Source organism: Emys orbicularis, chromosome 2 (assembly GCF_028017835.1).
Source record: "Emys orbicularis isolate rEmyOrb1 chromosome 2, rEmyOrb1.hap1, whole genome shotgun sequence".
NCBI lineage: Eukaryota > Metazoa > Chordata > Testudines > Emydidae > Emys > Emys orbicularis.
Window position 1 is genome coordinate 175,204,041 of NC_088684.1, and position 26,193 is coordinate 175,230,233.

Genomic DNA, 26,193 nt, shown 5'->3' on the forward strand with positions numbered 1-26,193 from the left:
AACTGCAACTGGGGTGGAGGGCAACCCACAGTCTCTGGGACTCACTTTGCCTCTAAATGTTATTTATGTTGATAAATGTTTTTCTCACCGTTTTCTTTTTCCCCCAGCTTGTCCGATCCCTTTGATGGGCCGGGATTTACTCTGTAAGCTTGAGGCTACTTTAACCTGCACTCCTGAAGGGGTAGGATTATTGATGACAGTGTTAGGAGATTCGGCCCCAACTCAGGGTAATTGGGAAACCCCCCCCTCTCTCTCCCCTGACCTCACTGACTTGCCTTTAACCCTCTGGGGAATTTCTGACACTGATGTTGGCCTGCTCCTTTCGGCAGAGCCAGTAAGGATTCAAGTGAAACCCTCCTTAACCCCCTCGTCAGTCCCTCAATACCCCCTGTCGCTGGAAGCCCGGGAGGGCATCCGCCCCATTATTGAGGGATTCATTGCACAAAAGCTAGTCCGCCCTCAGCGCACTCCCTGTAACACCCCTATACTGCCTGTCAAAAAGCCTCCTAAAAAGGACGGAGACCCTATTCGTTGGCGCTTTGTACAGGATCTACGGGTTGTTAATCAGTATGTGGTCCCTCTTCATGCAGTAGTTCCTGATCCAGCTACTATCATCAGCCAAATCCCCTGGGATGCTGAGTGGTTCACTGTTATTGACTTAAAATCAGCCTTTTTCAGCATTCCTGTGCACCCAGACTCTCAGTATCTCTTTGGTTTCACCTGGGAGGGACAAAGTTATGTCTGGCAACGACTTCCTCAAGGATACAGAGACAGCCCCACGATTTTCAGCCAATGCCTCCGCCACAACTTGGAAGGCTTCACCAGACCGCAGGGATCCACGTTAGTCCTATACGTAGATGACATCCTATTAGGTAACCGCGAAGAAGCTGCCCTCCGCATCGATGGTAAGGCACTTTTATTATACCTACACACCAGAGGCCACAAGGTAGACCCTAACAAGATTCAGTGGGTCTCACAGAAGGTCCGATATCTGGGCTTCCTGTTAACCCCAGAGGGGAGACAAATGGACCCAGTCCGCATAAAGACTATCCAAAACTGCCCTCTGCCAAACACCAAGAAACAACTTCGAGGTTTCTTAGGATTAATTGGCTTCTGTCGCCCCTGGTTGCCGTCCTGCGGGGAGTTAAGCAAACCGCTCCACCGACTCACTGCTAACCTTGCTCCTGACCCTTTGCAGTGGTCCCCAGACACGATCCAAGCCTTTCAGTTACTCAAGGACAGTGTGGCCTCCTCCATGTCTCTCCGCCCCCCCCCAATTACAGCAAACCCTTTCACCTTTTTGTCCACGAGAGGGGCGGAATTGCTAGTGGCGTCCTTACCCAGCTGAGCGGGCCCCACCATTTCCCGCTTGCTTTTTACTCTCAGCAGATCGACCCTGTCGCTCAGGGAACCCCATCCTGCACCCGGACTCTGGCAGCAGCTGTCCTGCTGATCACAAAGGCAAAGAGCCTGACCCTGGGTCATTTTACCACGGTTTGGACCTCTCATGCCTTGTCAGCCCTTCTGCGTAGGGGCACAACCCAAGTCTTTTCGGCCCATCGTCAGCAACAGCTAGAGGCCGAACTCTTAGAAGACACTAACCTAATTTTTGAAAGGTGTGGGCCCCTTAATCCAGCTACCTTGCTTCCTGACCTGCCAGTCCTCCAGGATCAGCACGACTGTGTGGAAGTAGTTCATAGCATCTTACAGATAAGGAACAACCTGTTTGACGTGCCACTGGACAACCCTGATTGCATCCTCTTCTCGGACGGAAGCTCCTTCTATGTTGATGGCAAGCGTTTCACCGGTTATGCAGTCACCTCTGAATGGGACATTCAAGAGGCCGCCTCACTGCCAGGCAACTGGGGAGCCCAAGCCGCCGAACTCTATGCCCTGGCCCGAGCTTGCCAGTTGGCCGCTGGTAAGACCGTTACCATTTTTACTGATAGCAAGTATGCTTTTGGAGTTGTGCATTGTCACATCCACCTCTGGAAGTTTCGAGGTTTCCAGACAGCTGCCGGTAAACCCATTCAGCACCTCCCCCTCATCCACAAGCTTTTGGGCACCCTCCAAGAACCCTCGGTCCTGGCTGTAGTTCACTGCCGGGCCCATACTAAAGATGATAGCCCCGTCACCCGTGGGAATGCCCTGGCTGACGCCTCCGCCAAGACGGCTGCCGTCTTACCCTTAGCCATGCCCACGTTGGCTATTGTAACCTCCTCCTTTACTCCACCGCACCCCGTACCAGTACCCGCTGCTGAACTACAGTCGTGGGAGAGCCTCGGAGCCACTCTGGTCAAAGGGACCTGGCTTATGCCGGATGGCCGAGCCTGCCTCCCTCGCTCCACGTACCCCGTGGCAGTTCGCTGGCACCATGATAAGGGGGGTCACTACGGCACACACGCCCTTGTGGACACCATCGCTCGCTTTTGGTATGCTCCAGGCATTCAACCCTACTGCCTGTCAATAGTGAAAGCATGCAGCACATGTCAGCATAATGGACCTGCTCCGCCTCTTAACAAAATTAAGGGTGGAAGACCTCCGCCTGCTGCTCCATTTCAACATCTTCAAATTGACTTTGCAGATATGCCAAAGCCTTTTGGGAAAAAGCACCTCCTTGTTTTGGTTTGCCCTCTGACTTCATGGGTCGAAGCTTTTCCTACTGCTAATTGTACTCCTGCCACAGTGGCGAAGATTCTCCTTAGAGACATTGTACCCCGTTTTGGCATCCCTCTCGTGCTTCACTCAGATCGCGGACCCCACTTTACTGGTCATGTCCTTGGCCGTTTAGAACAAGGACTGGGCATTTCACACTCCTTTCATACACCCTACCACCCCCAGTCTAGCGGGAAAGTTGAGCGTATGAATAGGGAGCTTAAGCTTACATTGGCTAAATACTGTCAGGAAACAGGGTTAAAGTGGCCTCAGGTACTTCCCTTGGTCCTGTTTCACCTTCGTACTCGCCCAACCCGTGTATTGGGATTATCCCCCTTTGAACTGCTCTATGGACACCCCCCTTTCAAAGGCGGGGCGCTACCACGTGCTGATGTTTCACTATTGGGAGGGGATCATATGACCGCGTGCCAGTTTCTCTCCCTACAGGCTCGCCTCCGTACCCTTTGGAAAGCCTCGCAGTTTTCCCAGACCGTGCCGCTGGAAGAACAGATCCACCTATTCCAACCAGGGGTCTTCGTCTGGGCCAAAAAGTTCGTTCGTGGCGACACCCTCCAGCCGAGGTTTACTGGACCCCACCAGGTTCTTTTAACAACCCAGACTGCAGTGTTCCTGGAAGGACGCAAATCCTGGATCCACCACTCCCACGTCAAGCCAGCCGTAGTGGACCACAGTGACGGACCAGCAGCTCTTGCCACCACTGAGGACACTGCCTCTGACCAGTGGACCAGCTTACCTCTTTCAGACATCAGACTTAAATTGATTCGGAAAAAATGAGAGGACCTTTTATTCTGACAACTGTATGTTTTTTATTATGCCTTTTTAGTTTATTTTCTGCTTATGAAGATAATGCTTTTATTAGATATTCCCACGAGGTTAAAACTCATATTTTAGGAAATAGAAGTAATTGCTGGGTATGTACTCAATTTCCAGTAAATGCAGAACAGGGACTCCCCTTCACACCCATTCCTCTGACCACTGCTAATATGACTTGGATGCCACCGGCTAGAGTAAAAGATCCAGTCCAACACAATCTTACATGGGACAAAACAGGAGTGCCAATTAACAGATATCTCAGGGTAACCAATCAGACAGGATCACTGTGTTTTGTTAAAGAAAAGGGGTCAACTTTTGTGGGAACAAGTAAATGCAACATATATTTTAATGGCACCGCCTTTAGTAAAAATCTTGGCTTCAAGCCTTGCGCATCCCACTTATCCCATATGTGGATCCCTCACCCCGATCCAACTTTTTCATGGGTGGGCAAGCCTTCAGAGTCAGCTTTTAAGAAGCCCTGCTCAGATCACGAGGGTGTCCAACTAATTGTTAAGGGATATACGATTGCCTTCTACAACTGCTCAAGCAGTACTACACTGCACTTTGAAAACACCACTACCAAATTGTGCCTCTGCAGTTCGCACAACGACCCCTCTGCGTTACCAGGGGAACAGTGGTCCAACGGGTGGTGGGTTACCTCCTACTTTGAGAAATGGAATACCCGAAACGCACTGTATGGAACATACTGGGTGTGCGGGCCCAAAGCTTATTACTTTCTCTCCCCTGATTGGGCAGGGTCATGTTATTTAGCATGGCTAACACCGCCTTCTCGCATCTCCCTCACTCCCCCTCATTTTCCCCACGTTCGTAACATCCGTGAAACCTTCAGAGATATTAATATCCATGATGGTTTGTCGTGGCAGCGGTGGGCTGGTCTCATTAGCTTGAGGGGTGGTGTCATCCGTCTACAGGGACTACTAGAATCTTTAACCAATGAAACTGCGACCCTATTTGAGAATCAGGCCGGGGAAATGTCCCAGCTGCGCCAGTTAGCTTTGCAAAACCGAATGGCTTTAGACATAATGTTAGCAGCCCAGGGAGGAACTTGCGCCCTCATAAATGAAGAATGTTGTGTTTTTGTAAATGACACCTACCCTGACACTTTTCAACGTACCAAACATCTAAGGGAAATGGCTAAGAACTACTCCTCTGGCCAGCCACCTTATGATTGGTGGGGAGCCTTATGGAATTGGCTGCCTGGATTTGGGTGGGTTAAAAAACTCTTGGTGGGTATTGTTGGGGCCATAGTAATCCTTATAATACTGTGTTGCTGTATTCAGTGTGTCCCCTCCCTCATAGACTCATGTGGGTCAGTTTATTCTTTTCCTACTTCAGCCAAAGGCCTTACTCTCTTCGAGTTGGCCCAGGCTGAAATTGCCAAGCGGCCCTTGGCTCCTTAAAATGAGGTGTAGCTTTTGGTAAATAGTTATCCCAAAGCTACAAATGGAGGAATGTTGAGTCTGAACTTTTGATGAGCTTAAACTTAACCCAGACTTGATGTCTCTGTCTGAAAGTTTTAATTAAAGCTCTGACCTGCTAACTACTCATGACACCCCCCTCCCCTTAAGTAGCCATCTCCCCTTTTGTCTTTTTAAGTTTACATTTTAACCTGTTTTATCCTATAGAATCTTGATTGATTATGCATGACCATTAATGCATGATCTGTTAATCACTTTGTTTACTTCTGTGTATAAATATTGATGCTCACCCCTAATAAACTCGCCACACTTACTCTGAAGCCTTTTAAGCTAAGGATAGTGTGAGCCCGTTGATCAACGAATTGGTGTCTGGTCTCTGACAGATTGTGAGCCCCATACCAACTCCGCACGAACTCGGGTGCTGGAGAGGTGAGTAAGGACTTGCTTTTTACCTAACATTAACACAGTAGCAGCCAGAGGCTGCAGGGCCGTCCCGAGCTATTTTGGTGCCCTACAGGGGGGGCTGTGTGGGGCCCCACCCCAGGCCTCCATGGGGAACAGGGGCTGGCCACTTTCTGTGGGAAGTGGAGTGACCCGGCCCCAGCCTGCTCTGCTCCCCTGGCTCCCAAGCTTAGGGGACGGGGGCAACCGCCCCACCGCACTCGCCGGCGGTGCGGCTGGGAGTCGGGGAGCGGAGCAGACTGGGGCCGGGTCGCTCTACTTATGGGTGAGGGCAGGCCCGACCACTTCTGGAGTCCTCAGGGGAGTGGGGGCGGAGCAGGGGCTGGTGCCCCACACAGCTGCGCACTTTGCGTATGGGTAAGGATGGCCCTGAGAGGCTGCACCCAAGACTGAGGCTCTATTGCGCTCGGTGTCGTATTAGACACACACATTGTGAGAGGCAGCTCTTAGGGGAAGGAGCTTCAAGTCTAACTGTACAAAGCAGACGCAAGGAGGAGTGTGTGGGTGTCGGGAGCGTCTCCGTGCTTAAGGCCGTGCTTGTAAACCAAGTTTTCAACTTCCAATATATGTGAAAAAACAACAACAGATTTTTCTTCCTCCAAATAACAGCACTTACACTTACAGTACAGGACAAGTAGCCCGAGTTCCCTGTAAGCTGCACAGCCGCGCAGCCACCCAGCAGCCTCCTTAGCGCCGCATGGGCCCTCAGACAACCCACCCGGGGGCCTGCCATGGCCGGGGAGGGGCACCTTTCCCTGAGCCCCAATCTCTCCCGGCCTCCAACCTGCGCCAACCCAGTTGAGCCTGAGCTGCCCTTGCCCAGGCCTGAACCCAGCCCTGGCCTTGCCGGGGAGAGGCGCCTATCCTGTGGGCCTGGCCCTGCAGCTGATACGGGGGGAAGGGGGGCGCCCCCCCCAAGCCTAGGTGCTGCTGCGGGGAGAGACAGCTGGGAAGAGGCCTCTCTCCCGGCCGGAGCACCCGCCTGCACCATTGGAATTCCCCACCCAGGCCTGGGACACTTTCATCTCCAGCTCTAATGAGTTGGATACAGGATCAAATTGATACTAAGTGCAGAGACTCTCTGCGGGGGCGGGGGGGGGGACGACAAAAAACAGGTGGATAAACTCCACTGTGCCTCAGACACAGGCCAGCGCTGCCAGAGTCAGCAGATATAGTGACGGTGATGGGGAAGGAGGGAATCCCTCCGACTTGCCCCATTTCCTTCTGGCCTCGCAGAGGCTGAAATGATCCATCTGTCCCACTCCTGCTCCTCCTTGTTACATGGAAATGTATTTTAAATAAGGAAAATGGTAAAAAAGTAAAATACCTGCTGCCCAGCACCACCTGGACCAGCGTGATCACAACTGGGAAGGAGACATTTTGTCAGCAAAGGGGGAACTTGGTGACTAACAATCACTCTGCTACTGGGGTGACAGTATAAACGTGATGCTCAGGGATTGTCCAGACCAGGAAAATGGGTGTCTATTAGGACAGGCGAAAGGGGAAGGTGCCAGCTAACCCCAACCCCTGTGCCCGGGCTATGTCAGCACTGCAAACAGAGCGGTGTTTACATCAGGATAGCTACCTCCAGCATGCCGACGCCCAGGGAAATCCTAGAGCAGAAGACAAACCCCATGTCCATTTTCACTCAATGAGGCGACCTGTGGTCACCCCAACTTCCCCCACTTGGGGCTGATGGAAACTCCTTGCTGGAAGGACACACAATCCAATGACTCACAGGAGAAAGGAGCACGGGACTCACCCCAGAGAAGGGCGACCTGTAAAAGGCACAAGGGGACAACACACGAGGCAGCTGAGAGAACTGAGTGACACAAATGGTGCAAACAAACCACAAGGTCACTATGTGGGAATTAGCAAATGTGTTTTTAAAAAAAGTCTTTTCTCTGCCCTACACAACGTTTCTACGCTGCGTCACTGTCCTGTGAACACCCTGATGTCTTGTAAGGGGTGGGCCCCGGGTGAAACTTTACCCGCACTCACAGCATTTATAAGGTCTCTCTCCTGTGTGAATTCTCTGATGTACAATGAGGTCTGAGCTCACACTGAAGCCTTTCCCGCACTCACAGCACTGATAGGGTCTCTCTCCTGTATGCCTTGCCTGATGTGTAATTAGGGTTGATTTCTGACAAAACAGTTTCCCGCATTCACGGCATTCATAGGGGCGCTCTCCTGTGTGGATCCTCTGATGTGTAATTAGAGCTGAACTCTGTGTGAACGTTTTTCCACACCCAGAGCACTGATGAGGTATCTTTCCCTTGTGGATATTCTGATGTCCAATAAGGTCTGAGTTGACAGTGAAGCTTTTCCCACACTCACTGCATCCATAGGGCCTCTCTCCAGTGTGGATTCTCTGATGTTTTAAAAGGCCTGAGTGGTTAGTGAAATGTTTTCCACACTCAGTGCATGTGTTTTTTCTCTCTCCTGTGGGTATTCTCGGCTGGGCTGTGGTTTCCAGGAGGTCCTGGTGAGTTCCCTGACAATTAATGGAGTTACCCACTTTCTCCGCTGGCTGGTTTCTCTGCTCCCTCTCTGGCCTGTGCTGACTCTCACAGGCTTTGCCCTGCACACGATGTCGGGACACATTCCCTCTGGAGCCGTGCGATAATCCCCCATGTGGTGCCACTTGCTCAGAATCTTCCTGCTGAGGATTCTGCTTCTTCTCCTCACTCACCGACAGAGAGAGAAACCTCAGACACAGGGATGGAAAAGGGGGAAACAAACCAAAATTAGAGCTGGAGAGACAGAAAAGAAACCTAGTAGCTGGATTCTCCACAACTCTTCCCCGTAGGGGAGAGAGGAGGGGAACAATTCTGCCTCCACATCCCCTCAGGGAGGGAGCTCTGCCAGGTGTCAGTCAGGATGCGCAGGAAGCCATGAGCGACAGCTGCCCTGAGGATACACGGCCTCCTGGGGATACTCCTGAACCCCGAGAGCTCACAAGGCTTTTAGGGACTCCCAGCTGTTTCCTTCGGGCACTGAGAGCTTTGAGTTGGTTTAATGATCCCTCACCTGCGCAGGCACCTCTGGGGATCTCTCCTTCCTCACAGCCCTGGAGATCCGGGTCCCACGGCTCCTCCCCTCGTTCCAGCTGGGAGATCACATCAGGTTTGGAAACTGGACACCTGCTCAGGGGAAAGAAAACAAGGGAGATCAGGGAATTCATGGGACATTTCTATTACTTTAACCCCAGCCCATTTTACAGCAGGGAAAGGCTGGGGGCAGCTCCCCAGGTGCAGGAGACTCTGCGTATGAGGGATTTAACTCTCCCCATCTCTGCTGGGAACACACACAGCCAGACACTGCTCAGCAAAGGGGCTCCTAAAACACAGAGACAGGAACTCCACGTTCCAGGAAGTTAAGGCCCCAGCCAGAGGGGAAGTTACCCTGGACCTGCTTCTTCATCTCAGAGAGAAACCCCGAGAGAATGGGGGAGTTGTAGGAGAGCTGGGACCGTTGAGCACGGGCTGGTGGGATTCAGCGCAGTGAGGAATAGGAGGGACGGGGGGTGTCACCGAATGTCGTATCTCAGGGCTTGTCTACACTTGAGACACCATGACTGGACTGCTGTAGTGGGTCAGTGTAGATACTCAGCAATGGGAAGGTTCTGCTGTCGGGGTAGGTCATCCACCTCCCCAGGAGGCAATAGCTAGTCCACAGAAGCATCATTTTCTGCATAAAAACCAACTATTCTAACTACCCTAAATTCCACAGGTGCATTCAGATGGTCTTGAAATGTGCTGGTTTCTATGGTCATTCATGGATGGGTTACTGGTCCCAGTATGGGGTGACTGGTTAAAGATGTTCCTGAGATTCAGCCCCACCACCCTAGGCAGCTTTTGACAAAATCATCTTGGTCTTGAAATGTTTTCTGCACACAGCTGGGGCTGAAACTGTGGTTCTAATTGTTCCTGGACTGATCACAGTCACTTGGCGTTGAGCTCTGTTAATATAGGACACCCCTGTCTTCTGCAGGAAACCAGCTCTGAAAGCCAATAGCTGCAGAATCTGGAATCTCAGAGCAGCACAAGCCAAACTGAGCAGTCGCTGACATGGAAATGCACACGTGCTGCCAGACTACGTCCCTATGAACTGCGCGAGGGTTGCCAGCAATCTGCTGGCCCAGGGAAAGGTTTACTCAAGGGGATGGGCTGTGGCCACTGAACCTGAACGACACCCATGGACTGGAGCCTGAGCCCGAGCTCCGATAGCTTTCACACTACGTGTGTTGTGCATTTTTCTTGCATCCGGCAGAAGTTCCTCTTGGAAGCTTTCCCTTTTATACCAAAATGTTTGTGTTAAGATTAATAGTTTAAAGTTCTCTGAACTAAAAAAACCACTTTCTTTTCCAGTCTGCACTTAAACTTTTTGCTAGCCTAGCTCTGTGTGATGGGGGTGTGAAAAATTACACCGCTGACCAACACAGCTATGCTGGGAAAAGCTCTAGGGTAGACATACAGCTATGAAGAACGACTAAGAAGAACATGCCACCGTTTGTGTTGTGTTCCACGGATCGGAATACCAGCATTTTCCTGCATGTGTGTCAGCTGTGGATGATTGGGAGCAGCTTGGCAGAGATGTGACTGTGATATGAAGAGAGGTGCATGTAAAACTTGGGGGCCTAGTCTGCCTCATGCCCGTGCTAAGGGCTGGAGGCTGGGTCTGTGAAGGTGCACAGGGGTGAGGTCTTGTCACCGAGATTGTCAGCATCCTGGTGACATATGTGCTAGTGATCCTCAGGGCTCAGTGAGAGCTAAGCGAAGTCAGTGACTCAGGAGGAATCCTCGGGGCGAGGGAAAGGGGTGATCTCACTTTGCAGGTCTGAGCTGGTTTGTGTAGAGTGGGATCAGTGTGTGAGTGCCGGCCAGGGGTCGGAAGTTTCTGTTTGTCACATTGGACCTAAATCCAAGTTTTGCTCTAGCAAAGAGAAGATGTCAGACTTCGTGCTGTGCTGCCCCTGTGCGCTGTTCCCAGAGCGTCCTGTAGCAGGGGAGGGCAGAGCGCTAGGGTGTGTGTCACTGGCTTGTTGGGGTGTTGCTAAAACAGGCAGAGTAGAGGTAGCATTGTGGGGATGCAATAACCCTTAACTCTGCATTTCCCCTCCTAAGAACCGAGGGGACAGGAACCCTTACCCAGCGAGGTCACGTTCTCATAGTTCTCCTGCATGACGTCTCTGTAGAGGGCTCTCTGAGCGGGTTCCAGCAGAGCCCCTTGCCCCACGGTGAAATACACAGCCACCTCCTCGAAGCTCACCGGCCCCTGAAACAACAGGTGCCCCCCACTCAGTGCCTGCTGCCCCAGCCACAACTCCACTATTCATGGGGGAAAGGAGCCAATCAAATGGAAGCTCTGAGGGGCTCGCAGGCAGAGGCCAACCCCCAAACCACTCATAAGAATGGCCAGCCTGAGTCAGACCAAAGGTCCATCTAGCCCAGTATCCTGTCTGCCGACAGTGGCCAGTGCCAGACGCCTCAGAGGGAATGAACAGAACAGGGAATCATCAAGTGATTCACCCGTCGCCTATTCCCAGTTTCTGGCAAACAGAGACTAGGGACACCATCCCTGCCCATCCCGGCTAATAGCCATCGATGGACCTGCCCTCCATGAATCTATCTAGTACCAGAGCATCCAGGAAACACCCAGGTGAGGGGACGAAGAGAGAGCCCCTGGTCTCTCCCAGCAGATCCATCACACACCTACTAGCCAGGGGCTGATACAGGAGATGGAGCCCTGGCAGGGTCCAGGGACAATTCCCTGGTAGATACCAACACCCTCCTCATTGCGAGGAGCTGGATATGAAGGGAGGGGCAGGGCCCCTAAGCTGCCCCTTTCATATTTCGCAGCTGCCGTTGGTCAGTCGGGTCAGGCTCCAGCACTGGGAGCCTGGTCAGTGTTTCCTAACCTCACCTAGGTGGGTTGTTTCCTCTCCCACAAATTAGAGCATTTCCCCTCCGAACCGCATGGCTCTGATCCTAGAATCCAGAGCACTTATTAAAGAAGTCCCAGCAGGTTTGCCACCCCCTGGCCTCCTCCCTTTCTCCACCCTGCGAATTTCCTGCCCCGCTCCCACCTCCAAACCAGACCCAAACCTTCCCACCCCCTGTGTATTGCTGCCCCCTCCCTCCTGCAGCAACCCACCAGCCACCCCCCAATAACCCCTACCTGAACTGGCTCCGCTGCAGCCATTTCTCTGCCCTGTGCCAAGGGCTGGAGCGAAACGTGGGCGTCGTTCTGCAGCCTGGCAGGGCGAGAAGGGCAGTTGTGGAGGTGGAAGAACAGGCTTTAGGTACGTTCACATCACGATTCCCCAGGTTCTTTCCCTGCAGACAGACCCCGAGATTCTGCCACGCTGGGCGATACGTGACAAGGAGAGAAAAGGGGATGAACTGGAGGGAATTTCTACAGACAGGGAAAGCGCAGGCGGGGGATGAAGCTTCCCTGGGTGGGGGGAAGGGGAGACTAGCTCCCTGCCCCGCCTCTGCAGCCCGAGACTCCGCCCACACTCCGCCCCCCGCTCGCCCCCTACTGCTGCTCCCCAGGGTCTCTCCTCCGCCCCCTCCCCCATAGGACAGCGGGGTGAGGGGGGAGCGGAGAGGCAGGGAAATGACTGGCAGGGAGGGGATGGCGAGGAGGGACCCAGCAGGTGGGGGGGGGAAATGAGGAGGCACGGGCGGCGAGTTGTAGGGGCTCGTGGTGCCTGGGCACCAGGAATATTCCTGGCCTGGGGCCCGGCTCCACCAATGTTCGGGGCCGGGTCTCTCCCGCGACCCCGCCTGCCGCCCCCACGCGTCCCCCAGTCCCTCCTGCCACCCCCGCACCCTCCTTCCCCTCCCCCCGACCTGCCGCCCCCGCGCACTCCCCCCCGCCACGGCCCCCGGTCCCACCTGCTGCCCCCGTGTGATTTAAAAAGGCCCGTCCCTGCGCTGCGGCCCCTGGGGGGGGGAGGGGGGCAGCAGCACGCGGAGACCCCCTGGCCTACGCCGCCTAGGAGCTGCTGCCCGAGGGGGGTGCCCCAGGTAAATGCTGCATCCTCTACCCGCTCCAAGAGCCTGCACCCCACCGCCTCCCCCCACACCCCTTCCCGCCTCCAAACTCCCTCCCAGGGCCTGCACCCTCTCACCCCTCCTGCACCCCCACCACTGCCCCAGCCGAGCCTGCACCCAGCACCCCCTCCTACACTCTCATTTCCTCCCAGAGCCTGCACGCCCACCCCCTCCCCCAAACTCCCTCCCAGAGCCTGCACCCCTCCCACATCCCGCACCCAAACTCCCTCCCCCCTCCTGCACCCCCACCCCTGCCCCAGCCCAGAGCGGGGAAGGGGCAGAGCAGGGGCTGGCAGAGACACGTGTTCACAGTTCCGGTCAGTGGCTCTCAGCCCCCGCGCATCTCCCCCCCCCCATCTCCCGGCTGCACAGACAGTTCAACCCCCCCCCCACCCCTCCACTGACCTTCCCCCCCCCCCCGCAACTCCGGCTCCCCCCTCCCCGACATCGCCCCACAGGGGACCCCCCCGGCCCCCAGCTGTGCCGGGGCCGCTCCCAGGTGCCCTTGTGCGGAGTCACTTTCCCCGGGGTCTCCCCCCGGCCCCAGGGGTTACCCCGTGTCCGATCTCTGGGGCTGTCCGCCCCACTTCCCCCCCACCGCTCCCGAGTCCTGCCCCTTCCTGTGCGTCCGGCCGGGCTGCAGCCAGCGCCTGCCCCGGGATCGCCGGGAGACGGAGCGTCCCGGGCAGCGGGGCCGGGCCCAGATCTCCAGCCGGGGGGGGAGTGGGGGAAGGGGCGTGACCCACAGCCCCCTGCACCCCCGCCCCACATTGCCATCTTCTCCCTGCCCCCCCCTGCCCCCCATTGCCAGCCTCTCCCTGCACCCCCTGCCCCTCATTGCCAAGCTCTCCCTGCCCCCCCATTGCCACCCTCTGGCTGCACCCCTTACCCCACCCCCATTGCCAGGCTCTCTCTGCACCCCCCGCCTCCCCATTGCCAGCCTCTCCCTGCCCCCCTTACTCCCCCATTGCCAGCCTCTCCCTGCCCCCCATTGCCATCCTCTCCCTGCATCCCCCGCCCCCCATTGCCAGCCTCTCCCTGCACCCCCCGCCCCCCATTGCCATCCTCTGGCTGCCCCCCCTGCCCCCCATCGACAGCCTCTCCCTGCCCCCCCATTGCCATCCTCTGGCTGCACCCCCCACCCCTCATTGCCATCCTATCCCTGCACCCCCCTGCCCCCATTGCCAGCCTCTCCCTGCATCCCCCGGCCCCCCATTGCCAGCCTCTCCCTGCCCCTCCACCCCCCATTGCCACCTCTGGCTGCACCCCTCACCCCCATTGCCGTCTTCTCCCTGCCCCCCTGTCCCCCATTGCCAGCCTCTCCCTGCCTCCCATTGCCACCCTCTGGCTGCACCCCCCTGCCCCCCATTGCCAGCCTCTCCCTGCACCCCCCGCCCCCCCATTGCCATCCTCTGGCTGCACCCCCTTGCCCCCCTTTGCCAGCCTCTGGCTGCACCCCCCACCCCTCATTGCCATCCTATCCCTGCACCCCTCTGCCCCCATTGCCAGCCTCTCCCTGCATCCCCCTGCCCCCCATTGCCAGCCTCTCCCTGCCCCCCACCCCCCATTGCCATCATCTCCCTGCACCCCCCTGCCCCCATTGACAGCCTCTCCCTGCACCCCCCACCCCCATTGCCAGTCTCTCCCTGCCCCCCATTGCCAGCCCCCCCTGCCCCCCATTGCCAGCCTCCGGCTGCAAACACGCCCGGTGAGGGGCGTTTGAACCCTAACAACCGCCTGGTTCCTAATGTCCTGGGGAGCGTGTGGAGCAGCATCGCCCAGACAGTTCGGGAAGCCCCTTGTGTGATGTTACGTGTTCAAAACCAGGGACCCTCCATAGGCCACAGTTGTGACCCAGCTCTGCCGGGCTGTCCTCTGAGAGAGGAGCCGCTCCAGATCCGGCTGGGGTCACGGGGCACTGGGGTGACGGGGCAGCCTGTGTCTCTGGGACAGGCTCGTCTGGGGCTGGCTGGACCAGGGAGGAGCAGTGCAGAGGGATTGCTGCACAAGTGAGCCTGTGTCAGGCGTGTTTGTGCCCATTGCACATCCGGCACCGACCCCTGGTGCTGCTGGGTCTTGCTCAGAGACAGCGGCCTTGTCCTCCTGCCCCCAGGATCACGCACAGACAAGGCGGCTGCACATTTTTTGTGTCATTTCCTATATTTGTACAGCTCCCAACCTCAACATCCTGGGGAGCCAAACCGACCCCCCCCCACACTCATCATCAGACCAAGGCCCTTTGATCCACCAGGCACAGACCTCTGCCCCTTGAGCTGCAGCGTAACCGAGAGCAGTAGCTGTTCCCCTGCACGTGGCCCAGGCACCAGAGGGGGTGAGCTAGTGCCTCTGGGCAGTCAATATCGCCTAGACGAAAGAAAGTTTAGCCCGAACAGGGACGTTAGCTGGTTCAATGGGACATGAGGGTGATAGGGATGTTGTCGCGGGGCAATCAGGTTGGTCAGGCATGACTTGCCCTTGGTGAATCCATGTTGACTGTTCCCGATCAGCCTTCCTCTCCTCCAAGTGCTTCAAAATGGATTCCTTGAGGACCTGCTCCATCATTTTGCCAGGGACTGAGGTGAGGCGGACCAGTCTGTAGTTCCCCAGGTTCTCTTTCTTCCCTTTTTTAAAGACGGGCATTATATTTGCCTTTTTTCCAATCGTCCGGGACCTCCCCCAATCATAGAATCTCAGGGTTGGAAGGGACCTCAGGAGGTATCTAGTCTAACCCCCTGCTCAAAGCAGGACCAACCCCAACTAAATCATCCCAGCCAGGGCTTTGTCAAGCCTGACCTTAAAAACCTCTAATGATGGAGATTCCACCACTTCCCTAGGGAACCCATTCCAGTGCTTCAACCCCCGCCTAGTGAAAAAGTTTTTCCTAATATCCAGCCTAAACCTCCCCCACTGCAACTTGAGACCATTGCTCCTTGTTCTGTCATCTGATACCACTGAGAACAGTCTAGATCAGGGGTAGGCAACTTATGGCACGGGTGCCGAAGCCGGCACGCGAGCTGATTTTCAGTGTCACTCACACTGCCTGGGCCTGGCCACCGGTCTGGGGGACTCTGCATTTTAATTTAATTTTAAATGAAGCGTCTTAAACATTTTAAAAAACTTACTTACTTTACATACAACGATAGTTTAGTTATATATTATAGACTTGTAGAAAGAGACCATCTAAAAATGTTAAAAGGTATTACTGGCACGCGAAACCTTAAATTAGAGTGAATAAATGAAGCTTCGGCACACCACTTCTGAAAGGTTGTCGACCCCTGGTCTAGATCCATCCTCTTTGGAACCCCCTTTCAGGTAGTTGAAAGCAGCTATCAAATCCCCCCTCATTCTTCTCTTCTGCAGACTAAACAATCCCAGTTCCCTCAGCCTCTCCTCATAAGTCATGTGCTCCAGCCCCCTAATCATTTTTCTTGCCCTCCGCTGGACTCATTCTTTTGGCCCAATCCTCCAATTTGTCTAGGTCCCTCTGTATCCTATCCCTACTCTCCAGCGTATCTACCACTCCTCCCAGTTTAGTGTCATCTGCAAACTTGCAGAGGGTGCAATCCATGCCATCCTCCAGAAGATATTGAACAAAACCGGCCCCAGGACTGACCCTTGGGGCACTCCACTTGATACCGGCTGCCAACTAGACATGGAGCCATTGATCACTACCCGTTGAGCCCAACGATCTAGCCAGCTTTCTATCCATCTTACAGTCCATTCATCCAGCCCGTACTTCTTTAACTTGCTGGCAAGAATACTGTGGGAGACGGTATCAAAAGCTTTGCTAAAGTCAAGGAATAACACGTCCATTGCTTTCCCCTCATCCACAGAGCCAGTTATCTCATCATAGAAGGCAATTAGGTTAGTCAGGCATGACTTATCCTTGGTGAATCCATGCGGACTGTTCCTGATCACTTTTCTTTCCTGTACGTGCTTCAGAATTGATTTCTTGAGGACCTGCTTCATGATTTTTCCAGGGACTGAGGTGAGGCTGACTGGCCTGTAGTTCCCCGGATCCTCCTTCTTCCCTTTTGTAAAGATGGGCACTACATTAGCTCTCTCTCTCCGCAGCAGCCCCTGGCTGGGGGAGAGAGAGGTGCCTCTCCCTGCCGTGGCAGGTCTGGGGCTGAGTTGGGGTCTGGGGAGGGTCACCCCAATAGGCACCTACTCCGTGGATGCTGCAGGGCTGGAGCACCCAGAGAAAAATTACTCGGTGCTACTCAGAGACACCGAGACAGCCAAGCTCCCCCTGGCCCCCAGAGCGTCTCACTTGCTGGTGGCCCCACTGACCAACTCCTGCCCCTCCCTCCCAGTGCCTCCCCCCACACTGCGAACAGCTCCAGAAAGGAGGAGGAGGAGTGGGACAGGGAGCGTTTGGAGGAGGAGGTGGGATGGGGTGGAGCAGGGGCAGGAAGAGGCGGGGAGGGGACTTGAGGGAAAGGGAGGAATGTGAGCAGGGCCTGGGGTGGAGGGGGGTCAGGGGAGCGGCTGCAGCAGGTCCAGGGCTAGGTTGGGGTTGGGGTCGGGCCTCCCTCCCCCGGCCGCAGCAGGTCCTGGCTGGGCGGGTTCCCTGAGCGGCTGCATGGCGCTAAATACACTGCGGCCGTGCAGCTTACAGGGAACTGAGGTGCACAGTGGGGCAGAATTCCCCCAGACGTAGATTGAGGCGGGGTCAGGGGGTCAGGACTCACAGGATGGGCCGTGCTCTAGGCTCTGCTGGAGCCATCGTGACACAGAGGGTTGGTGGACAGCAGAGTATCACAGAGCTGTAGATTCTGCCCTGCACTCTGTGGTTCTCAACCTGGGGCCCAGGGGCCGTTTGTGGCCCAAGCAGCACAGGTGCGGCCCACGTGACATCCTCAGAGACATACAAGTCGTAGATATATTGTGTGGATGTGGCCCACGTAACACACAGAGAGCTGCATATGCACCCACAATGGCAAATAGTTTGAGAACCACTGCTGTAGCCAAAGTAACAAGTGAAGGGGGCTGACCTGGATGTCTTCCTTTCTCAGTGTCTTCTGAGCTGGAATTGTATTTTCCACAGGGCAAGATGAATGGCTGAAGCCATTTGCTTAAAGAAAACAGACAATGCTTCAGGTAAAGCTTAAACTCACAACCTCAGCATCCCTCCACACAGCACTGCTCTACAAGTACTGCGCGCTAACCCCTGGAGCACACATTGAAGCGCTGGCCTCCTTGTCTCAAAGGTGGATTTGGAAGGAGGGAGGGGTTGAGTGAACCACACAAAATCCATGTTCTAGTCCCTCAGGAAGGCAGGAACAGGTAGCCAGCCTTCAGTGATCAAGCTGGTTCCTGCCACCAGCTGTTAATGGGAAGGTGACTGGTTTAAACCACCTAGGGCTAGAACTTCTCAAGGGTGAGCTTAAGGTGTCTCTTAAAAAGAGGAGGAGGAAGTGTCTCTTCCATTCCTGTCTAGCCCCACCTGTCTCTTGTCCTCCTTCAGCCTCTCTCCTTCCCTGCTGAGGTGATGCAGAGACAAGCCCCCATCTGGGGGAGTGTGACGTTATTCATATAATCTGGGACCATATAGAACATGGTTGCAACCAAAGTCCTATAGTGGCACCAAATCTTGTATAAAGGGGGTCAAATGAGGTGTCAAAGACAAGGTTATGGATTGCTGGTTATGATTATGCTGTCTATATGTGTGTATCAATTTTGTAGGTGAAGTTATGAATATTGGCTCTATACTGTCTGTATTTCAAACTTATGCTATGCTTCTGGGTGACACCCCAGACAAGTTTGTGTTAGCTCTGCCTAGCCTGCTTGATGGCCCATTAAGGACCATCAGCTATACAATTGACCCATTGAGAGAAGGCAAATACGCCTTGCAACTCAGCAAAGTATGCAGGGACTGGCCCATGTGACTCCAGACTCCATTTTGCTGTAATTTTCCACAGTAAGAACAAAGAGGTGTTCTTACACCTGGAAAAGACTATAAAAGGCAGATGCCTCGTCTCCATCTTGTCTTCAATCCTGCTTCTTACCTCTGGAGGAACTTTGCTACAAACTGAAGCTCTGAACAAAGGACTGAGGACCCATCCCAGCTGGGGATGTTCCAGAGACTTGATTTTGAACCTGCAGTTTACTTCATCACTGCTACAAGCCTGAACCAAGAACTTTGCCTTTACTGTATGTAATTGATTCCATTTAACCAATTCTAGCTCTCATCTATATCTTTTTCCTTTTATGAATAAACCTTTAGATTTTAGATTCTAAAGGATTGGCAACAGCGTGATTTGTGGGTAAGATCTGATTTGTCTATTGACCTGGGTCTGGGGCTTGGTCCTTTGCGATCGAGAGAACCTTTTTTCTTTTACTGGGGTATTGGTTTTCATAACCATTTGTCCCCATAACGAGCGGCACTGGTGGTGATACTGGGAAACTGGAGTGTCTAAGGGAATTGCTTGTGTGACTTGTGGTTAGCCAGTGGGGTGAGAGCGAAGTCTTCTTAGTCTGGCTGGTTTGGTTTGCCTTAGAGGTGGAAAAACCCCAGCCTTGGGCTGTAAGTGCCCTGTTTTACGCGATTTGTCCTGAATTGGCACTCTCCGTTGGGTCCCGCCAGAACCGCATCATTACAGGGAGTCACAGAGAGGCTGTAGCCAATGGAGTGTGTGTGGGACACGGAGAGGGTTGTGACTCTGTGTGTGTGGCGAGGGGCTGTCAGGGAATGAGTGATGGAAACCAAAGGGGAAGTGAAAGTGAGGCCCCTGTCTGAGTATTATGACCCTGTGTGGCGCTGCCATTCCCCTTCCAGAACCTCCCCGACCTCATCTGTCATTGAACCCAGCGTTTGTAACCTGTCCTCATCACAGATGTGCTGCGTAGCTATGCCTCAGATAGCGAGTGTCCCTCTCAGACAGCAGAAGCAGATCACAGACTCACGTAGGAGCGATGGGCAGATCCCCTGTCAGAGCCGCATTCATCTGGAAGGTGCTTCACAAAACACAACACTTCCCCTGTGTAAGAGAAACACCCTCCGCACACACACCCCTCACTGCCTCCACCTTACTTTGCGCTCTGTGGGGCTGTTTGTCCTGTGGGATCTGGCTCTTTCTGGGAGGTCCACGGTCAGTCTTAAAAGAACATTTGGGGAACAGGAGTCATCCCCATGGAAATCGCTTCACTTCTTTCTCAGGGCCACATTCTTAGCCCTGGCTTTCGGTTTGGTTTTAGCCTTGCTCCCTCCTGTCTTACTTTCAGGTGGGCTCTTGACCACCTTCTGGGGTTTGGCAGCAGTGACCTTTGCAGGGCTTTACTCTGCCTTTTTTTGTCCCTGCTGCAGCCACCACTTTCTTAGGACTATTCCTGGACATGGGCATGGTGGCCTTTCTGGGGATCCTGGCAGCTCTAGCCAGCTTCTTGGTGGCTATTTTCCTGCTTAGAGCCACTGGCTGGTTCTTGTGGCTTGTCCTGGGGCCCAGCTACTGCTGGCTGACTGTGAAGGAGCCAAGGTGCTGGTGATCTCTGCTAACTCCTGAGCCCCAACTGGATGTGGTTCTTGTTCTTCTGCACAGCATCGCTCGTGGAGAACAAGTACCTGCAAATGTACATTCATATTCTATCATTGTTTGAACAAGGAGTCGCCCTGTGCCACCTTAAAGACTAACACATTGATTTGGGCATAAGCTTTCATGGGCTGGAACCCACCTTGTCAGATTTGTTAGTCTTTAAGGTGCCACAGGACTCCTCGTTGTTTTTGCTGAAACAGACTAACACGGCTCCCCCTCTGAAACTTATCTTTGTTTAATAGATGAAAGCAAACTAGAGCCTCAGAGGACCGGAACTGATTTTAGACGATGGACAGGTTTGCTCGGCGTTTGTACATTTCAACAGGAAAAATGTTGATGTTTAAATTCATTTCACATTCCCATTCAGTGGAACTCTTGAACATACAGGAGATGCTGCTATCAAAAGCTGCTATCAAATCCCCCCTCACTTTTCTCTTCTGCAGACTAAATAAGCCCAGTTCCCTCAGCCTCTCCTCATACATCATGTGCCCCAGACCCCTGATCATTTTCCTTGCCCTCCGCTGGAATCTCTCCAATTGTCCACATCCTTTCTGTTCTGGAGGGACCAAAACTGGACACAATACTCCGGATCAAGTATCAGAGGGGTAGCCGTGTTAGTCTGGATCTGTAAAAAGCAACAAAGAGTCCTGCACTTTATAGACTAACAGATGTATTGGAGCATAAGCTTTCGTGGGTGAATACCCACTTAGACGCACACTCCGGATATGGCCTCACCGGTGCCGAATAGAGGGGAATAATCACTTCCCTCGATCTGCTGGCAATGCTCCTACGAATGCAGCCCAATATGCCGTTAGCCTTCTTGGCAACAAGGGCACACTGCTGACTCAAATCCAGCTTCTCATCCACTGTAATCCCCAGGTCCTTTTCTGCAGAACTGCCGCTTAGCCAGTCGGTCCCCAGCCTGTAGCAGTGCATGGGATTCTTCCGTCCGAAGTGCAGGACTCTGCACTTGTCCTTGTTGAACATCTGGCTGGGCCTGAGCCCCCTTCCGAGGGGCGATGGGGTTCAGTGGGTCTGTGCTGTGTCCCCTCCTGAGGGTGAGGGAGGACGGTGAGCGAGATCCCCGTGTGCAATCTCCTCGCACGGTGGCTGCCAGCGCTCTAGCCCAGCACTGAGTGTCCCAGAGAGGAGCGGGGAGAGGCCAGGCCGGGTTGGGATTTTGGAGGAGTGACGTGGTTGGTGTGGAGGGCAGTTTAGGTCTCCGGATGGCGGGGGTGCTCTGCACCTTTGACCTCGCAGGTGCCTTATCACTAGTGTGTGTGTCCCCCCAGATTGTGCCCCTCTCCCGTCTGCACTAGCCCCTGGAGGGCCGTGAGCACAGGAGTCAGAGCGGGTCCCTGAGGGTTGGTAGCCTCCTGCCCTGAGCCTCAGAGACCCTTTCTACCACAGAGGCGGCTGGACATTTCATCTCCGTGCTCCCCTCTGCTAGCTGCTAGCTCCGTGCTCCCCTCTGGTTGCTAGCTGATGCCCCTGCACTGGCATGATCCGCTCTCTGTCCTGTGGGACCCCTCTCGCGGGCGGGGTCTCCAGAGCCCCGTGCTAAGGGGCTGATCTGCTGTCCTAGGCAGAGGGACACGCCATCCAGGTGAGCCGATGGGCGTTGAGCTCGGTGACCAGGAATGTGCCCTGCACTGAGCTGCCGGCATGGCATGGGCTGGCCTGTGGGGGCGGTGGGCTGCTCTGTCTCACACTCCGGCCCCTCTGCAGCTTCCTGACTGGGAAAGTGACTTTAAAAGAGCATCTCGATGGCCGTGGGGCTGATTGCTGAGGGGAAGCTGCCCGGCCCACCCCTCCTCGCGTCATCCCTGCAGCGCGGCCTGGTGTAGTTCATTGGTGCAGGGATAGAGCCCTGCTGCACTGGGGAGCGTCACGGACGAACGGCTAGACGACGCCGTCGCCGCCAAGGAAAACAAGTGTCCTGTTAACCGCACAGTGCCCTGAGCTGAGCGAAGGAGACCCTGTGCCCCCCCTGCTGCCACCGACCTACCCCTGCCGGCCCCTCCCAGAGAGTAATGGGGCCACGTGCTTTCATCTGAGGTTATCCAACCCCGTGACATATGTCGGTCAATGTTGCTTCTGCCCCTGGCCCCGCACCTGCTGCTGTTGCAAACAGGCCCCATTGTGGGGGGCAGGCGAGGGAGGGGAAAGGGAACAGGCCGTGTGGGGGAGGGGAGCAAAGGGGGGGCAGTACATTGAATCAGCGCAGGCTGTGAGTTCACTTTCTGCACTGTGCCCCGAGCTGCCGAGGGGCCAGATGACGCCCAGCGCCTCTGTGAAGACTGGCTGAATGCTGGTAACGGTCCCCCTCACACAGATCAGAGAGTCCTTTTATCCCCCTTTTGTGACAATCGAGCACAAACCCCTGCTGGCTGACAGGGCACATGCAGCGGAGCCGGGCGGCGTTGGCGAGGAGCGGTACCACAGCGCCGGCCCTTGGAGACGTTCTCTGCTTAGGACAGTGCACGGTGTGAGCTCTCACCGTGCAGCCTCCACGCTGGAGTAGTTACTCTCAGGAATCGCAGCCCTGATGGAATTACATGGCACAGCCCTGGAGGGAGAACTGCCAAAGAAACCCACCGCAGGAGCATTCAACTCAGAAAGGGGAACTGCACAGACGTGAGGGGGCTCGTTAAATGGAAATTAAAAGCAACACGCCAGGGTGAAATGCCAGCAAAGCGCACGGAGACTGTTTAAAAACACCATGCTAGAGGCTCACACTACATGTATCCCGCAAATAAAAAACAAACCAGTGCGAGGATAAAAAAAATGCCCCCAGGGCTAAACAGCCGAGTGAAAGAGGCACTTTGGAAGTCAAATCCTAGTGAGGAAAATACAAAGAAGCATAAACTCTGGCAAGTCAAATGAAAAGTATAATAAGGCCAAAAAAGAATGTGAAGAGCAACTAGCTAAGGCACAACAACTAACAGCAAAGTATTGGTTAAATCCATGGGATGCAGGAAGTCTGCCAAACAGTCAGCAAAGCCACTAGGCGATGGAGGTGCTAAAGGAGCACTCCAGGAAGACCAGGCCATTGCGGAGAAACTTCTGTCTTCAGTGCAGAGGATGCGGAGGAAATCCATACGCGTCAGCCCTTCTTTTTAGGTGACAGATGCTAGAATCAAAGAATTATAGACCCATAGGGTTAGAAGGGACTGCAAGGTTCAGGGAGGGCGTTTGGGTGCAGGAGGGGGTTTGGGGTGCGGGCGTTGGGACGGAGTTTGGGTGCTGGGTGCAGGCTCTGGACTGGTACAGGGGGTTGGGGTTGGGGTGCAGAAGGGGGTTCAGGCTCTGGGATGGAGTTTGGGTGCTGGGTGCAGGCTCTGGGCTGGAGCATGGGGTTGGGGTGCAGGAGGGGGATTGGGGGCTGGGTGTGAGAGGGGGTTTGGGTGCTGGGTGCAGGCTCTGGGTTGGGACAGGGGGTTGGGGTGCAGGAGCGGGTACGGGAGGGGTTTGGGTGCTGGGTGCAGGCTCTGGGTGGGCCAGGGCGTTGGGGTGCGGGAGGAGGTGCAGGGGGTGGGGCTGGGCCAGGGATGAGGAGTTTGGGGTGCAGCAGGCAGGCTGCCCTGGGGCTGGGGTGGGAGGCCAGAGGGGAGGATCCCCCCAGGGACAAGACACTCATCCAAGCCCCGCCAGGCTGCTGCTCAGGAGGTCCTGCCAGGATAAGCCCCCGGCTCCCTCGGATTCGACCCGGAGTCACCTGCTGGGGGGGGGGGGAGCGGGGAGGGGCGGCAGGCTGCCATGTGCCTGCTCCCTCCGCAGGCGCGTCAGCCGCCTCAGCATGCCCCCGGCGCCACTCCCTTGTACCCCGCAGTGGCAGCAGCCGGCCAGGGAGCGCAGGGCGGAGCTGCAAGGGGCAGGAAGAGACGCGAGGGGGAGGCGCGTGGGGGTGGCAGTCAGGGCTGGGGGAGAAACCCTGCTCTGAACATTGGTGGAGCCAGACCCCCCAGGCCCTGAATTTGCTGGAGCCTGGGCACCACGGGCCCATATAACTCACCGCCCCTGGCAAGGTTCATCTAGTCTAACCCCTACCAAGATGCAGGACTTTGTGTGTCTAACCCACCCATCTTCTCTCTTCCGGCTGGGATCCCTTGACTGCAGCAGCTCCCCAGATGTCCTAGCTCTTCTCTTTCCCTTACATCCTTCACTTCTCTGGCCATTGGTTTGCTGCATCTCTGAGTCCTCTCTCTATATGCCCTGGCCCAGCAGCTAGTTACCCAGGCTACACTCCCATTGCCATCCGTGGGGGTATCCTGGGCTGTCAGGGCTGCAGGTTTTGGCCCATGGTCAATGCAGGCGCTACGGCTGCTGCACACCTACGTGGTGATTCCTGCAGCCCATCGCCAAACTGCGGGGCCATATTCTGCAGGGTGGCCTCCCTGGCTGAGATTCTGGGAGCAGACACACCCTGGGTTAGAGAAGGAAAATGACCCCACCAGAACACTCTGGAAATGGCTCCCAGAGACGTCTCAGTGACACCCGAGTGTGCAGCCCGGGGGTTCTCTGGCAGGAGTTCTCCTGCTTCTTCATTGTCACTGCGGTCAAGAGTCTGGCAGTGGGAATGGAGAGGGGGTGTCTGCAGGCAGAGCCTTCCATGGCTTTCTGAATGGGAGCCTGACAGAGCTTGTGCCCATGGTGGTGAAGGGCCCAGATTCAATCCCCACCCGTGCCCATGGGGTCTCTGTGTGGCCATGGGTTCCCTTACCCATCACTGCAGGCTGTGCAGGAGGTAGAGGAGAACTTGGCCATGGAGGAGGCAGCTTGTCTGGGTCTGAGCAGCACCAGAGCTGGGGGAGCCGGACGGGAGCTTCTGGTACGGGAGGTTTCACGTGCGGTCCATGGAGCTGGAGAGGACAGAGCTGGGCCCAGAGTCCTGGGGCAGCTCCTCAGTTAGTTCCTGTAAGACCCAAAGGAGAAGGTCAGATTCAGACCCCACTGACCCCTGGGCACTTCCCAGAGAGGCTGCCCAGACACAGCCAGCAGGATCCTCTGGCAACACACCTGGGCCCTGTCCTCCCGATTCCTTCCTTCCCTTCCAACTTGGCCCTTGCCCAGCCTCTCGCAGCTGCCCCTTACCTTTCTACCCCCAGCCTCAGCTTACCCTCCAGTCCCACGATTCCCCACCTGCCCCCAGCGCTTACGGCCAGAATTTCCTCTTGGCGGTGCCCAGACCTCAGCCCCAGGAATCCCTGCTCTCTGCTGTCCCCTCCAGTGCCCTGCCCAGGGGAGCCCCCTCCTTGTCCGAGGTCTCCTGCCCTCCCGCCAGGTCCCCACAGCCGTCTCTCACTCATCGCTGTCTTCTCCACGAGGGCCGCTTTGGAGCAGGGCCATTCCAGGCTGGCCGGCCACCCTTCTGTGCGGTGAAGCACATCGGAGCGGGGGGTGGAGAGGACGATGCTTCATAGAGTTTCATAGAGCTTAAGGCCAGAAGGCACCATTGGATCATCTCATCTGACCTCTTGAATGTTCCAGGCCATTAAATTTCACCCACCTACAGTCTGAGTCTCTCACTGTAGGTCATTTTCTCCAGCTCTCAGATCATTTGTGTGACTCTTTTCTGCACCCTCTCCAATGTAACATCATCCTTTAAAACACAGACACCAGAACTGGCTGTCACTATTCCATTATCTCTCTCTCCAATGCTATAGAGAGAGGTAAGATCCCCTCCCTGCTCCAACTCATTACTGCCCTATTTACGCATCTGGGCAAAGGGGACATGGCCATGGAGGTGGAGGAGGACTTGGCCTTGCCCTCCTCCTCCTCCTCCTCATCCAAGTCATCCTCTTCTGCTTTCTTGTCCATGACCACGTGCTCCATTCCTATGGCCTGGTCCTCCCCGTCCTCTTCTTCTTCCCCCTGCATCAGCACATCCTCCTCCTCCTCCATTCCTGGGTCCTCCTAGTCTATAGCCAGGTCCTCTACCTCCTCTTCTGCCTCTTCTTCTTCCCCCTGCATGGCCACATCCTCCTCCTTCTCCTCTGTGGCCAGGTCCTCTTCCTCCTGCTCCTTCTCCGTGGCCAGGTTCTCCTCGTCCTTTTCCTCCTTCTTGTCCTCTACGGCCAGGTCCTCCCTCTCCTTCTCCGTGGCCAGGTTCTCCTCCTCCTTTTCCTCCTTCTCGTTTTCCTCTCTGGCCAGGTTCTCTTGCTCCTCCTCCTCCATGGCCAGGTCCACCTCCTTCTCTTCTTTCCC

The 26,193-nt window shown here is 55.3% G+C and overlaps 1 protein-coding gene across 1 annotated transcript in view; it reads right to left on the minus strand.

Annotated features, from left to right (window-relative positions):
* The window catches only part of LOC135873750 (zinc finger protein 436-like), a 97,928-nt gene extending 72,038 nt beyond the window's left edge, over positions 1-25,890 (minus strand). Inside the window, exons 1-8 of the mRNA XM_065398382.1 lie at positions 25,702-25,890; positions 24,834-24,901; positions 23,705-23,851; positions 11,571-11,646; positions 10,541-10,667; positions 8,795-8,813; positions 7,705-8,077; positions 7,392-7,617 (exon numbers count right to left, since the gene is read on the minus strand). Of these exons, the coding sequence (XP_065254454.1) occupies positions 7,392-7,617; positions 7,705-8,077; positions 8,795-8,813; positions 10,541-10,667; positions 11,571-11,646; positions 23,705-23,851; positions 24,834-24,901; positions 25,702-25,890 (1,225 nt within the window). The remainder of the gene's footprint in view (positions 1-7,391; positions 7,618-7,704; positions 8,078-8,794; positions 8,814-10,540; positions 10,668-11,570; positions 11,647-23,704; positions 23,852-24,833; positions 24,902-25,701) is intronic.
* Positions 25,891-26,193: the final 303 nt, after the last annotated feature.